The following is a 16,634-nucleotide window of genomic DNA, read 5'->3' as shown; positions in this document are numbered from 1 at the left end:
TCTCTCTCTCTCTCTCTCTCTCTCTCTCTCTCTCTCTCTCTCTCTCTCTCTCTCTCTCTCTCCGCTTCTCCACAAGATACTTGTCATACATTTGGTGTTTCTATTTCTTCCTTTTATCTCTCTTGTTCTCAGCAAAAGAATTGATAGACAGACAAACATAATTGCACAGTCTTCTCTTTCTCTCTTCTCTGGAGAAATATATATATTTATGGGAGGGGAAAAAAGTTGCCTACAGACGTTCATTTCAATCTATTTGAAACCGTAAGGAGTTATTCTCTCTCCTCCTCTCTCTCATCTCGTCTCTCTCTCTCTCTCTTTTCTCTCATCATCTCTCTCTCTCTCTCTCTCTCTCTCTCTCTCTGCTATTGGCTGTTTATATATTTCTAATGGTAAAATGTTTAAGATGACTTTAAAAATTATATTAATAATACCAATTCAATGGTATATTTGATGTAGGATAATACTTTAAGTAGACATTTGGTATTTGTGATTTCACATACAATTCCTTCCTTTGTAAAAAGAAAATGGATGTCTCAAATAGTAACAGTATGAAAGAAAACGTGCATGACTGAATACTAATTGAGGGACTGAATCATTTTCACATACGTAACTAAGTCATGCAGTATGTACATAGTATGTATTTATGTATAACCATAAAATGTAAGATTTACTTTAAAACAGTATTAATAATATTTCAAAGATTAATATGAACCATAATAGGATATTTTATGTATATTTGATGAAGGATGGTCTTTTTAGGGATACTTTGGTGTTTGCATGTTCAGGATAGGAGTTTATGAGCACTTTTAGAGGGGGGTTCCAAACATTCGCGGATTCTAACTATTCGCGGGGGGTTCTGGTACACATCCTCTGCGAATATGGGGGGACCACTGTATTCCTCTGACAAATCAGGGGTGGGGGAAGTAACTTACTAGACCAGTTAGATCTTCAGGAATTCCCATGTACAGAAACTAGAGAATTCACCTGATTCAAAACATTACTAGTAAGTTGCGACCAAGGCGAAAATATCTGCATACTGCGACAAGGCACCTTCCTCAAGGACATCCTACTCATGCATGAGCTTAACCCTTAAACGCGGAAGCGGTATATTAAAAATCATTTCCCGTATGACGGGGGGGGGGGGGGGGGCCCTCGGAGTGAGCGTGGAAGCGGAAAAAATATTTTTTTCAAAAAATCACAGCACGCTTTTCAAGATTAAGAGTTCATTTTTGGCTCTTTTTTTTTTTTGTCACTGCCTGAAGTTTAGTATGCAACCATCAGAAATGAAAAAAATTATCATTATCATATATAAATAATGCAATACATGATAGCGCGAAAACAAAATTTCATATATAATTGTATTCAAATCGCGCTGTGCGCAAAACGGTTAAAGCTAACAAGTTAATTTTTTTTTTGTAATATACACTAAATTGCGATCATTTTGGTATATAACACATTGTAAAACGATAAAAGCAACACAGAGAAAATATTTTCACAAAATGATGCATGAATTCATAAAGCGAGGACGTAAAAAAATTTCTTTTCAAAAATTTTCCATAAATCTAAATATTGTCCTAGAGACTTCCAATTTGTTTTAAAATGAGGAAAAATGATTGAATATTACTATACTGTAAGAGTTTTAGCTTACAATTGCAGTTTTCGACCATATCTGATGAGTTAAAGTTGACTGAATGTCAATTTTTTTTTTTTATATGCAAATATTTTGAAAACGAGAAAAGCTACAACCTTCAAATATTTTTTGTTGTATTCTACATGAAATTGCGCACATTTTCTTATATAAAACTCTATGAAATGCCTAATATAAAAGGGAGCAAATATTAGGAGAATGCGACGTACGCATTTCGGAGATTTGCAGCGGAGAATCGGCACGCGAAGGGAAGGAAAAAGTTTTTTTTAAAAACTCACCAGCAGGGGCGGCGGCAGCGGCAGACCGAAGTTGGCCCTCCTAATATCTGCCCTTTCCTCTAGGGGCAGATCTGCAGCTCGGGGCAGCGGGGCAGTGATAGAAGGACACTCATCGGGATTGAAGTTGATGAGGGCATTCCCGGCTACCTCGAGGAACTGTATGTGGGACAACCTCCGGAGATCGTCACCGTGGTACCCACAGTAGAGTATGTAGGCATTTTGGAGGGCGAACTGAAGAATGTATTTGAGGAGCTTCTGTCCACCTCCTGGTTCTCTTGGCAAAGGGATAATACTGGATGAGTTGATCAAAGAGATCAACTCCTCCCATGTGCCTATTGTAGTGCCCAATGACGGTAGGCCGCTCGACACGAAACTGCTCAAACACAACTCAGCCCTGTCAACGTGTCTTCTTCTGCTGTATGATCTCTTCTTGGATGGGTTCATGACTCGTCGTAATCATGGGGACGAGTCGGACCCCCTTCCAACAGATGACGAAGACAGCTCCCTTCCGCCACCACTCAGTCTCTCCTCTTGCCAGATGCTGCGGATGGCTAGCGAACCTCTTGAGGACATTCAGGGACCCACGCACCAACCGAAGGGTACCATTGACGTGCAACTTGCTTCATACAGTTCCTGGGCCAGGGATACCGAGTTATAATAATTATCCATAAACAGGTGGTATCCCTGGTTACGGAAACGATCCACAAGACTGAACACAGTGTCACGCAGCATGGAGAAGACCCCGGAATACACTAAGAAGTCCACGACGTATCCAGTGTTGGACTCGGTAATAAAAAAAAATTTCACTCCATATTTCTTCAGCTTCTTGGGGTTATACACTTTAATGCTTACACGTCCTTTGTAAGGCATCATCCCCTCATCCAAAGAAAGGTTCTTTCCAGGAACCACGAGAATTCTACACCGTTCAGGAATGTATTCCAACACTGGGCAGATTAGGAGGAGGCGATCGGGGTTATTCCGGGGTATGGCCCTTCGGTTGAAGGCGTTGAAATACCTGTCCAACACCAGGAAAGTATCCCAGGGCATAACGCCAGGCACATTGAGCGTACTTAAAATAAAATTCCGCCTCCAATATTGCCTGACGTCGGCAGCAGGCATCATACCAAAATAAATGTGGAACCCCAAAAACTGTGCCATGTTCTTGAGGTTGCAGCCCCGCCAGTGATACGACAATGTCGTGCGTAGTTCATAACGGCAGTACTGAGCGTAGTCCGCCGCCTCTGCTACCAGGTACTCCAGCAATTCCCGCGTAAGGAACAGCTGGATGAACCCCAGAGCAGTGAGAGGAACAGGTATGGTGAGCCCAGGTGTTGCCGTGAATGGGTGCATGTTAGGTGGGGTGGGGTCCTCCGTCCACCCCTCGTCGCTCTCGGACGACCGACCTACACCTTGGCTGGCGCGATGATCCAACCTTCTACGTGCCCATGCGCGGGCACGAGCACGGGCACGATTTTGCACACGAAACCCCCCCCACCCCCCTGGCCCATCTCCCTCACTTAGGCCCTCGCTTTCTGTATCGTCATCGGCGACAAAACTAGACCCTATATCCTCATCCTCCCCCTCCTCAGATTCTCCCTCAAAAGTGCTAAAACCACTAAATTCGAGCTCACCTTCAGGATGTGAGCCTCGAACGGACATTGGGGGCAAATATTCATCATCACTAACATCGGGACTGATGTCCTCATCACTAGATGACCAACCGCCATCAAAATGAGGACTTGCGACATACTCCCGATCGAGCTACGATAAGTACTCCTGTATGTCCCTTGGTTGGAGGCCTCCCAAATTCCTACGAATGCCCCTAAGGACGCCCTGATGTTTCCTGGGGATTACTAAAGGCACACGAGACACACGTTGTGATCCTAGAGCACTTCCATTCACACGTGGCCGCACAGAACGGCATTGAGGTGCCAGGTCATCCTGAGTGGTTGGTCCTTTGCCAGCATCCAAGTCCAAAATACGTCTTACACGATCCCTTCCAACGGGTAAAACGCGCCTTTCGCGGTCCATACGTCGTTGAGACATCTCTATGTACGTCCTGTACCTCCACAAATATTCAAACTCTCGCACAAGTTCAGGAAAACTCGATTGTGACAAAAGACATGTCACTGATGCTGACTGATGCGAGGAGGCGGCATTTCGCGCATGTGCACCTGGGTCACGCTTCTAAACAAAACAACACCTTGATCCGTGAGCTCCCAGCATCCCCCAAGGCGCATGATTCAAAAGTTTTCGGCTGGTAGGCCTATAAGTATTTTTCCGCGAATTTAAAAAAAACTTTTCTATGTCAACGTAAATTACGTCCAGTCGGCACCCGACAGACAATTTATCTCGACGTAAAATACGTCCAATAGGCGTTTAAGGGTTAATTCCTAGAAAATAGCCCTACACCTTAGTAATCTCAATCTTTGGTCCCTTCGGGCACTGAGCATCCTGAGATGCTCCCCTGCAGGGTAGGGAGACCGGGAAACTCCCCTTGGGATAGTCGAGCCACTTGGGTGTACAACCCATCCAGTCCTGAGGCTGATCCAGGTATACCCCATTGTGAAAGTCTTAACAGAGTGCAGACACTCCTGTTCCTAGCCCCGGCAGCTATCTAACCTTTGCTTCTCAGAAACATTCCACGAAGTAGATACAGTAGGCAAACAGTCCCTGGCACCCTTGCCCAGGCTGGTCAAGACAGAACCTCTACCAGGTGAGTGAGGCCATGGATGAAGCAGACCCCAAGTTGAAGCTGATGACACTCAGTATCAACCCTACCCAGAAAAAATCAAGATTCCCTGCTCTCCCATGCAGAGGAAGTCCACTGAAAGAAGCCTAGTGGGCTTCAAATGTCGAAGTCACCCTAATCAGAGGAATACAGCTATAACAGACTAGACTACTTCCTCCATCCACTTAAAAAAAGAAGGCTACAAGAGAAGGACTACATTATCTACGGCAGGCCAAACTCTGCAGTACATCCATGGTGACTAAATCTCAACTAACCTGAAAAGTACTTATAGTAAGGGGGCCAGCCGGCTAATGCCATTTTTTAAGAACAGGACTTTGACATTCATACCACTTAATAAGGTGACTTGGGACATCTCCAAACCGCATATGATTTTCACCTGACCTTCAGTTTTGTGACGCCAGGGCAATTTATCCCAAAAATAACCATTTTTCAAATTCTATCCCCATATATAGACCTGATGTAGACCTCCAATCAAATGAAGAGTTGTTTTTTCAAACCTCCAATCAAATGAAGAGTTGTTTTTTTAAAAGTAATTTTTTGCTAGATATGAATTTTTCATTATGGTAAAAAAAATACATCCTATAAATCAGGAAGAAAAATTATAAAAGACAAAACAAAAATTGGAAAAAAGGGCTCTATTTGATTGTTCTGTAATGTCTTTCTAAGTTATATACCAAATTCCAATAGTATAGCTTTAAAATTAAGGGAGAAAATAGAATTTGAAGGTCAGGTCAATAAGTATAGTTTTGAGATACGGTCATTCAAAGTTTTCCTTTGTATTTTTATAAAGACATTGTTTAAATAAATAATCATTATTATGAATGTATATTTCTTTTTTTGGTATTAATAAACCAAAACTATGTCATTTATCATAATTTAATCATAAATAATAATCCCTTTGCTCATATATTGTAGCCTGGGGAACTGCGTCAGGCAAGACAGGGCTCTCCTTCCTATGCAGGTCTCTCTCTCTCTCCTTCACTAACTCGGCTTATTACAGCGAATTTTCTTCTTCTGTATGTTAGCAAGATGTTTTCCTTGTCTTTTCCTCTTTGGCATGATGAAATTCTTGCCGAAACAAAGATAAACATAAACAAGAGAATGTCAGGGGTGAAACTTGAACGTGTACACTACATGAGGTTTATGCTCGCACTGAAAGGTGGTTGGTAGCGGACTTCCTTTCTGTGACTCATGGAATCTCTACAGATGCCATTGCTCACAATTTCTTTGACAATAATTATCAAAATTTACGACAACAGAAGAAATATTGCATTTTCTTGTAAGGATCAATGTTTTTGGCTTATTGAGTTACGTTTACTAATTACCCTGCAACTATGAAAGTAAGAGGAATTTTGACGAAATATTTTGTATACGTATTCCCCACTGCCATACGAAGCTCCATGAATTTTTTCATGACTTTGCATTTTTCACCCTATACCCCTATTATATAAGGCCCATATATATAAGGGTTCCAGCCGAACCCCCCTTAATAAATACATTGGGGAGCGACAAAGCTGTTAATGAATGTCCAAAAGCTGCTACATCCTCAAAAATATCTAGAAAGTGAAACCTAACAAGGAAAATTTTGCGCATTCCTTGCAAGCAAGCTTATTTGACGGATGAGTATGAATTATGTATAATCATACAAAAACAGTTACAAACCAAAATAAAAGGGAATACTCAAGTTTATTCACCAAAATGAAAAAATTTACAGTAGCAAAGTTGGGCAGAAAGTTCTAAATTAGGTCTCAACTCGATGGTACTAGTTGGAAGCATAGTGGAGTGCAGACCGATATCCTGAGTGCACTGGTAATCAAATCCTATGCAAGTAAAGAATAAAGGTATGCATTTGTGCATAAACAATTGTATGATCCTACAGTAATCACAAAGCTTCTAATCACAAAAATATTTTATAAAAATATAAATTATCTACAATTCAGACTCAAAAATAATAAGAAACCTCCATTTGGAAAAATAGTGCTTAATGAAAGTAATCAATAAACTAGGTAGGCTCTGAAAATACAACTTTCACTAACAAAATGCAGGCTAAATAGACATCAAATAATAAGAGTAATACCTGTACACCAGCTTCTGTGCAAAATGTTCTCAGTCAACCTGTTTCAGCAAGATGACATTAGCCAATCTGACTTGAATACCTCACTAAAGGCCAATCATGTAATAATCAAATCCTTCACCAATACATAAGCAAACATGAGACCCTTTGGCGACAAAGCATCTTGGAAAACAACTCCTTAAACAAATACAGTACAGGCAGTCTCTGGTTATCGGCAACCTCAGTTATCAGCGATCCGATTTTAAGAGGCTTATCTAATGCAAACAAAAAACCCCAAAAATTGGTGATTTTCAGTTCTGAAATACAATGATCTCCGGTTATTGGTCTAACAGCGGCGCCATTAAAGGATTTTGACGTAAGGAAAAATCTATTTCTGGGCGATTGGCTCGTGTCGCCAGCGAAATATCCTTTAATCTATTATTTCTAGGGTAAATGTACTAACACATACCAGAGAATAAATAAAATAAAGAAAAAGGTCAGTATATTGACTGACTCGCTCACCCTCTAGGAGGGTGTCGGTATGAACACTAGGCGAGTGAGACCACTACCACGAGCCAAATGCCAATAGAAATCTCCCACTACAAAACCCTCCAAGAGGGGAGCCGTCCCACAAGGGAGGGGAGCAGCTCGTCACTACTACTACACCATCCCATGCTTGCGACTGCTGCGGCCTCTAGTGGCCATCCTGAATTAGCAGACAATCTGAGCGAAGGGATGGGTAGGGGGGGTATTTCGCTGGCGACAGAGCCAATCGGCCCAGAAATAGATTTTTCCTTACGTCAAAATCCTTTTTCTGGGCTCAGCTCGTGTCGCTTGCGCGAAATCGTACCAGAGAAACAGCACAAGATTGTAAACAAAGTAAATAAAAATATAATAAAAACAAAATAGGTCTCAAAATCAAATAAAAGGTCAAGCTAAAAAGATACAAAATAAAAGGAAGTATATGCTACAGATACAAAAGTACACAGAAAACAAAATCAGAATTATGCTTTTAAATTACCCTTAAATCTAATTATGTTAATAATATAAGGTAATTTACATATATACAAATAGGTACAATGATTACCTATCACAATAATCTGTGTAACAACATGTATCAAAAATAGAAATAGCAATTAGTATAAATTTACATAAATATTTGATCAATGATAAAATAAAATATCTTAGGATGTATATGACTTAATATAACAAAACCCGTAACCATTGCATTATGATGTATCCCCTAGCATAAAAATAAGGGGATAACATCTATGAGATCAGTATGGTAATCAGATGTGAGTGTCCCTCAACCAGACAAAAGGGGCACTATACAATCATAAAAGCAGCTAAGACACAAGGTAAATGTTAATGAACAAGGCAGGAATAGACGAACTGTTGGGTGAGGCAGGTAGAAAGGAGGACTGAATCTTCTACTATAATCTAGCTAGAGTCCAGGGGAAACTATGTTACCCGCTGCTATGCTGGGAATTTCAGAGCTTCCAAGGACTTAAGGTAGTGACGTTTGAACACTGTCGGCGATTTCCATCCGGTATACTTCTTTAAATCAGCAAAATTCATATGTTGGAAGTAATTAATTGAGGTGGCTACTGCCCTGACATCATGTGCCTTTGGAAAGGAGATCAGGATTGGCTTGTTTGATAAAGTACAGGATTGTTGCCTGATGCCTTTAGTGGATAAAGTACCACCTTTTCCCTCCTAAAACAAAGAGGGGCCCCTGCCCATGAGGAAGAGGAGGTCCTGGATAGAAAGGCTCGTAAGGTTGAAACCGGACAAAGGGAACACTTGTGGAAGGGGTAGTACCTTCCAAGGTTCCCACCTCATCAAAGGATCTTCATTCTTTGCTAAAAAGCTACGTTCCGGAGAAAGTAGCACTTCCCCCGTGGGAAGGAATTGAATATGATCCGGATCTCTGGATAAAGCCGACAGTTCTGAAATTCTTGCTCCTGAAGCTAGGCTTATAAAAACAGAGTTTTCTTAGGAGCATCATAAACGAAGCATGTGTCATTATCGGTTTCGGAAGCCAGTTTTAGAACATCGTTTAAGAACCATGAAACTGACGTAGGCCTGACAGAGGGCCTAAGTCTAGCACATGCTTTAGGAATAGACGAGAAATAGGTATCTGTCAAGTCTATGTTAAATCCAAATTGAAATATCTTTTTCAATGCTGACTTGTTTGTCGTAATCGTGCTAGCTGCTAAACCCTTTTCAAATAAAGATCTGAAAAACGGATATAGCAGAATTAACTGTCATGATTCTGATACTGACTCTCTCAGGAAGATTGCTAACTTTTTGACGGCAGCATCATACTGCCTCAAAGTTGAATCCCTTTTATCGGATTCCAGGAAAAGAATATTCTGAGGTCAATAATATTCGCATCTCTTTTTTGCCGCAAACTTCATGAAATCCATAAAGTTAGGGTTTTGAGAATCCCTGAGGAAGCGAACACAGTCTTCGTTGTACTGAACTGGGAGAGCTGGACTGGGGATCCGAAGGGGACGAAGACCCAGTTCCAGGATCAGGGGGATACCAATTGCTCTTCGGCCAGTCTGGGGCTTAATCTATAGCCACTTGACCCCTGAATGTCCTGAGTTTGTCTAAGACCTTCATAAGGAGATTCACTGGCAGGGAAGACGTAAATCTTCTCCCAGTTGTTCCAGTCCAGAGCCAGGGCGTCCGTGGCGTAAGCCAGAGGGTCCAGGTTGGGGGCTACATAACACGGTATGTTGTGGTTCGCTTGTGATGCGAAGAGATCCACCTGTAGCCCTGGGACTCTTTGAAGGATCCATTGGAACGAACTCTCGTCTAGAGACCATTCCGACTCTAGGGGTACTGATCGGGATAGGGCGTCTGCTATGACGTTTCTTACTCCAGCTATGTGGGTGGAGGAAAGATGCCAATGAATTTGTCTGCCAGGGAGAAGATGGCTATCATGACGATTTGATTTGATGACTGACTTGGAGCCTCCTCTGTTTATGCAATGTACTACCACTGCGCTGTCCAAGACTAGCTTTATGTGGGAGTACTTTGGTGGGCGTAATCTTTTCAGAGTCAAGAAGACTGCCATTGCCTCCAGTACGTTTATATGGAACTGACGGAACTGGGGTGACCAAATTCCTTGCACCTTTTGACCTGGGAGTACCCTCCCCAGCCGCTTAAGGACGCGTCTGTGTGTAGGATGGTAATACCCTGGTGGAGGGGAAACTGAAGAGGGACTCTGGACACTGACCAGATTCTTGGACTTTTGGCCCACGGCCGAAGCCGGTTCTTTAGAATCAGAGGTACTGAGGATAGCTTGTCCCTGGACCTGACAATTTGCTCGAGAGCGCCAGATCCTGGTTAGATCTTTCAGTTTGGCTTTCATTAAGATGTTCGTTACTGAAGCAAACTGAGAGCCGAGGATTCTTTCCTGAGCTCTCCTCGATGCTAGTTTGTGACTTAGAAATTGCTTGACTGACTTCGCTATTTCTTTCCTTTTGGTGGATGGAATCGACAGAGTGTGTGAGGATAGATTCCATTGAATGCCTAGCCACTGAAAGTTTGACTCTGGGGTGAGTCTGGACTTGGATCTGTTTATCTTGAATCCTAGATATTCTAGGAATTGGATCACTTTCAGTGTGGCCTTGTTGCATTCTTCGACTGATGGGGCCCAGATCAAACCAATCGTCGAGATACGCTACTACCATAATCCCTTGAGCTCTGAGCTGTTGCACTACTATTTACTTCCGCTAGCTTCGTGAACACCCTGGGTGCCACGTTGAGCCCGAACGGGACTACCTTGAAGGAGAACGTTCTGGTCTCCTATCTTGAATCCCAGATAACGGACGGAAGTGTCTTGCAATAGGGATATGATAGTAGGCGTCTGTAAGATCGATAGAGGTGGTGACGGCCCCACGGGGAAGTAAGGTCGCACCTGTGAGATCGTGAGCATCTTGAACTTGTCGCAGCGGATGGCTAAGTTTAAGCGGGACAAGTCTAAGATTACCCTTCTTTTGTTTGAGCCTTTGACAGTCTTTGGGACGCTGAACAAGCGACCTTGAAATTTTAATCTCTTGACTTTGACTATAGCTCCTTTCTGAAGGAGGTCCTCTGCGTACTCTGTCAATTCCTTGGAAGGAAGTTGACGGAAAGGTCTGCTGGAGGTGGGTTCGTCAACCAGCTCCAACCCAGCCCTTTTGACACTATGCTCTGAGCCCACTGGCTGAAGTTCCACCGGTGGCGAAAGTGAACAGCCTCCCTCCTACCTGAAGTTCCTCATTGGTTCTGGTAAACCCCCTCTCGACCTCCTCTGAAGTGCTTTACCCCTATTGAAGGGCCCCATCCCGATCCCTCTACCCCCCGAAAGGACGCTTACCTCTGCATCCCTTGTTCGAGCGGTCATACTTCTGAGAAGCTTGACTCTCGAAGGCTGGATTGTAAGCTGGAGAGATGGCGTATGAGGTGGAGGGTTGAGGCTGAGGGGATATCACATAAAATAGGCTGTGTGATTGACCTTTAGACGTGGAGGGCTGAGCTCTCTGCACTAACGGCACTGTAGGAACTTGTTGAGGGAAGCGCGGCTGCTTCTTTTGGTGGTTTAGGGTTGAAACGTCTAGGCTTCCTTTATTGTCCCTTACTTTTTGGTGTCAAGTTCTTCGCCTTCTCCTAGCCGTAAGACCCCAACGGTCCTTAAGGCTTTGGTTCAAACCTCGTAGCCTCTGCTTGTACTTCCTTTACCATAGCCTCTGGGAAGAGATCGCCCCTGTCGCCCCGGGATGTTAGAAGAAAGTAACCTATTCGGTTCATGCCGAATGGTTGCCTCTAGCAATACATGCTTTCTGCAATTTGTTCTAGCAGTGGCAAACTCGAACATGTCTGACTGCACCGTTTGAGTCAGGGCGTTTTGGTCATAAGCTTAAAAATTGGTTCTGAACCATAAGCCATGGTTGCTACCTCAGACATAGCCATCAGGTTGATTGACCTGGCTAGTCGTGATTTCGAGTCAAACTCCGCTTGAATAAGACTATCAGGGAGCCTGGGCAGCTTTTCACCAAACTGCTCCATAGCACAGTCAGGTTTGAGTTTGCCAGCTGTGAAAGTGTTAGGCAAGTCCTCCCATAATTCTCCAATTGAGGGGAGGGAGCAACGAAGAAGTGGGGTCTGCTTCTTTCAGCTGAGCATGGGTTTCCCCTTTCTGAGCTGCTGAGATGGTCGACCTCGCTATCTTGGTAAGGAAAGGGAGCGGGGTACCTTCTCCATCGTGAAAATGGTAAATGGGGACTTTGAATGGTTGGATCTTGGTATTCGAACAGTCCATGTCGTCTAGACATCTAAGCCATTCTCGTTGGGCCTGGTCCCGAGAATAGAGGACTGTCTCCTTTGGTACCCTGTCATCTCTAACCATAGCCGAAGGCGGTGGAGCCTAGCGTAGCTATGTGAGGCGAGGCTGTAGGTGGCCTTCCCCTTGGGTAGAACTCGAAGTCATCTATTCTTCGAGTTCCAAACTCCGGTATGGAGAGAGACCATCTTGGAAGGGAGCATATGACGCTACTCTCCAAGGATTGTTCATGGAGAAAGCGGGCGGGCAGCGAGTCATACGGGGGAAGCTGGAGTGATCCCTAGTGTTAGAGGTTGAGGGAGAGGCAAGAGGGGCTTCTCTTAGGCCGGCTATAATAGTATCCTGAGAAGTTATCCTATCCGACAGGCGAGATATCATATGTTCCATACTCGTCTTAAGGGAGCCTACCAAGTCGCCCACCTGTTGCAACAGGCCAGCATTGGTGTCAGAGCCGGAGCTGCTGCGGAGGTGGAGGGGAGACTCTGAATAGGCACCAAAGGTTATGGGAACTGGTGATACTGCCGGGGTGTCGGGATTTCTCCTTAGGCTTACTCTTTGAGGACTTTGAGCCGGAGCTAGACCCTTTAGACCTGTCTGGGCCGGGACCATTACGAGCCGTAGACTTACGCGAAGAAGAAGAACGAGGACCGTCTTCTTCGAGGACGATGACGTCTTAGTCAAGGTCATATGCTTAGACTTGATCTTAGGCCTAACCGAAGCCTCTGGAGGAGTATATAACTCATCACCAGTAAAGCCTGGGAAGGATGGTGAAGTTGCAGGGGTAGAAGAAACAGTCACTCCCAAGGGGACCCTTGGGTACCTGCATTACTTACCTCGACCAACAGGTCGTCTATACCTACCATAGGTTTCAACATTTATATCCAGGGTTGGCGACATCCGTGGAGATTATCCTGGTCTTGTTTCAGTCAAGGATGGCCGCCAGCTGTTGTTGGATAAAGGCAAATAGAGGGGTCCGCCTCTACCGGGGTCGACGTAGCCAGTCGCCTTGCCTCCGGGGAAGATTAACAAAGAATAAACGCTTCTCCAGTATGTAGGGCCCTGACCCTTGGCGGCGTTCTTGCCAAAACCTCCGACCCAGGCCCGCAGGGGTAGCCAATGCCGTATCTCTTACTGCCGGAGCCTGTAAGAGAGGATATATTTTAGATTTAAGAATCACTTAAAACTAAAACTTAGGATATAACTTAAACTAGAGATGCCTTAAGTTAAAGTAATGATGAAAACTTAAGAAGAAAAAAATAAAAGAAGCGGTAGCGGCATGCGGAGATGGAATACTTACGCCTTCCAAAAGCTGGCCTTCACCAGATCGTAACATATCGGTACGTCTCATGGTACCAGACCTGGGATGTCCCCGTGCGGAGTCGCGCATGGAGCATGGACCGGCAAACTTCGTGTCCACAGGGTTCCTGAAGTGTAGCGGAACATCCCGGATGCTCACAGTTGGTGGCCTGTAAGTGGGAAGGACACATGAGTATCTTAAAGGGGTAACACTTACAGACTAAGGACAAAAGAACTCCGTTACGTGGCGGAGCTTGGAAAAAATTTGGGCATAACCCCTCCCTGCATTGCCTGAATAGGCTATAATCCCGGAGAGATCCGGTAAAATACTAAGGAGGGGTTGGGGATGTTTAAGAAACTTAAGATAACTTAAAGATAACTTAAACCTACATGCAAGTAACCGGACTAGGTCCAGTGAAGCGGAGTGTAGTAACTCAGCAATACGGTACGGTTAGTGAAGACCTCTTGTATGCTCCGGTCCAACTATGGTGGACTATACCCTTCCGCTGGATACCAGGACTCCGATAGGGAGGAGCTCTAGTAAGGAGGGAAGGGCGAGATGACATACAGACTCGCGCTAACCCGGAGAGCGACAAGGAAGTAACGGAGGGAGGGAAGGCCAGAGCCCCCCCACACGTACCACCCGGCCGAGCCGAGAAGCGGAGAGGTCGGAACCAGTCAGGGACTGTCGGACTCCCAGGCCCCTCCGGTGGAGGGGAAGGGGGAGGCAGGCTCGGGCATGCTGGGCGAGCAAGGACAGACCGACCCATCCCCGCCCGACTCTATGGGAGAGCGGGAGAGGGGGAAGGGGGACTGGCAGGCGCCTGGCTGACTCGTGATCACGTAGTGACCACGAGCGGTAAATATGGTAACTAAGAACGGTAACCAAGCCTAGGCCAACCAACTGATCAGAGAGAAGCTATCGGGAAGCAACCAGAACTGAAAAGCGGTAGCATATAGGCCCAAGGGGCGAAAACCAACTGATCAGAGAGAAGCTATGAGGAAGCGACCGAACTGATCAACGGTAGACTAGGCTCTACGAGCCAGGACCTAGGCTAAGCCAGACGCCAACTAACCTAACAAGAACAAAACATAAAAATATAATATATAATAAAAATGAAAGAAAGAAGGTAAAATAGCAGGAGAAAAAATCCAGGAGTGTGCGACTAGCCCGAAGGCAAGTCTACACTCAAAGCTAGTCAGAGGGCCGATACAAAGAACCTGGACTAGGGTCTGGATAGAAAAAGCCTACATAAGGTGAAATACATATATGTATAACAACTTGAGTAGACGTAATAACGCGGATAATCAAAATAGAGCGTATAAAATAATAAGGGTATGTTCTAGGTATGGGAGACCAAGAACGAACCCAACATGCGGCAGGACCATGCTGCCATGCTTCCAGCCCCCGAGAACGTATCTATACCTAAAAAACGGCAAATACCGTCTCGGGGACGGAAAAAAACTCGCTCTAAACGTAAATACGAGTACTTAACTTAGCTGCTGCGATAGCTGCACGCTCCATTATAGTAAAAATCCACGAAAGGGCACAAAAAAACAACAGAGAGAAAATTAGCACGTGTGGCTTCTGGCGCTAACTTTTAAAGGATGGCCACTAGAGGCGCAGCAGTCGCAAGCATGGGATGGTGTAGTAGTAGTAGTTACGAGCTGCTCCCTCTGTGGGACGGCTCCCCTCTTGGAGGGTTTTGTAGTGGGAGATTTCTATTGGCATTTGCTCGTGGTAGTGGTCTCACTCGCCTAGTGTTCATACCGACACCCTCCTAGAGGGTGAGCGAGTCAGTCATACTGACCTTTTTCTTTATTTTATTTATTCTCTGGTATGTGTTTTAGTAAACATTTACCCTAGAAATAATAGATTAAAGGATATTTTCGCGCAAGCGACACGAGCTGAGCCCAGAAAAAGGGTTATCGGTGCCAAAATCCAGTTGTCGGTATGGAACCCCCACCAATAACCAGGGACTGCCTGTACACCCAAAACTTATTTGTCCAAATCATCTCGATCTTGAATAATTTTCAGAATTAAAATGTAAATCAATGGGGAATCAAGGTCAAATCATGTATGTATTTAGCACCTTTCATTTTTCTAACATCAATATAGTTACAGATCTCATTTATACATTCTATGGCAAAAATTGCTTTATAAATCTTACTTAAACAAATACTTTACCTTTATTCCAAGAAGACTCAGTATCTGAAGTGAGAAATTGCCTAATGATCAAAGTGAACATAATTTGCCCCAAAAATGTAAGTTTTAAAAAGCTAGATCACTTCCTTATGAATAGCAACAATAGTAATACCAAGATGAGTGCAATACAGTTAATGCAAATGGGTAGGCAATAAAAAATAGGTCAAGAGCAAAGAAAATTATTAGATATCTACCGAAAATAATTTATGTATATATATCAACATACATACGTACATAAAATGTGGACTCCAATCCTAAAGTTTGGGTAACCCAGCAAGAAGCGCAATAAATTCTCTAACCATTAATGTAAATAATATAAAATGCACTCACAATTTATTCATTCTTCTAAGAGCAGCTCGATCCTCTTCATCGTAATATGGTTTTTTAGGTGATCGCTTGCGCATCTTGATATCTCTCTGATAACTGTCTGGTTTAATCCGCTTTTGAGAGGACACTCGGGGATGCCTGAGACAATTTTGTAAAGCTTATTATACAAAAAAGTGCAACACTAAGGAAAGCATATCAAATTAAATAAAACAAGCTACAGTTTACACAATGCATATTGCTAAGAAATAAAAGAAAACATAATACAAGTGGAACAAACACCTAAACTTCAATGGAAAGCATAATCTAAGCTTATCAATAGTATCACATAAATGGCACCTGGACTTAACAAAAATCAATTTACCGTATTTTATTACTTATCAGATGCATCTGAGTTTAACACATATTGCCCACCTCTAGCAACCCTCTGCAAATTTTTTTTGTTATTCCTGGGTTGGGAAAAGACTGGGTATCATGGGGTGAGACGCGGTCTTCGACCAGATCTCACCTCGAATACACAGGCGTTGCCAGATCTCACAGATTCCTTACTTACAATCTCCGATTTTATTAACCGGTTTACCAGCTGCACTTGGAAATATCCTGTTGTTAAGACCTCAGGTTTGTTAGCTATGAAAAATACAAGTTGATTCTAAAATTTGTCAATTTAGGATGCTGTGCAAGTATAATCTTTAGCTAAATAATTACTACTTGGTAAGTTAAACATAAAATCTAATTCTATTAT

At 43.6% G+C, this 16,634-nt stretch overlaps 1 protein-coding gene across 1 annotated transcript in view; it reads right to left on the bottom strand.

Moving 5' to 3' along the window:
• LOC135201156 (general transcription factor 3C polypeptide 1-like) overlaps positions 1–16,634 on the bottom strand; it is a gene marked incomplete in the record, with an annotated part of 923,347 nt that overhangs the window by 401,242 nt on the left and 505,471 nt on the right. The window contains 1 exon segment of the mRNA XM_064230032.1: positions 15,899–16,033. Within this exon segment, the coding sequence (XP_064086102.1) occupies positions 15,899–16,033 (135 nt within the window).

The sequence above is a fragment of the Macrobrachium nipponense genome, chromosome 28 (assembly GCF_015104395.2).
Source record: "Macrobrachium nipponense isolate FS-2020 chromosome 28, ASM1510439v2, whole genome shotgun sequence".
Taxonomy (NCBI): Eukaryota; Metazoa; Arthropoda; class Malacostraca; order Decapoda; family Palaemonidae; genus Macrobrachium; species Macrobrachium nipponense.
This window is presented reverse-complemented; position numbering and strand designations above follow the sequence as displayed.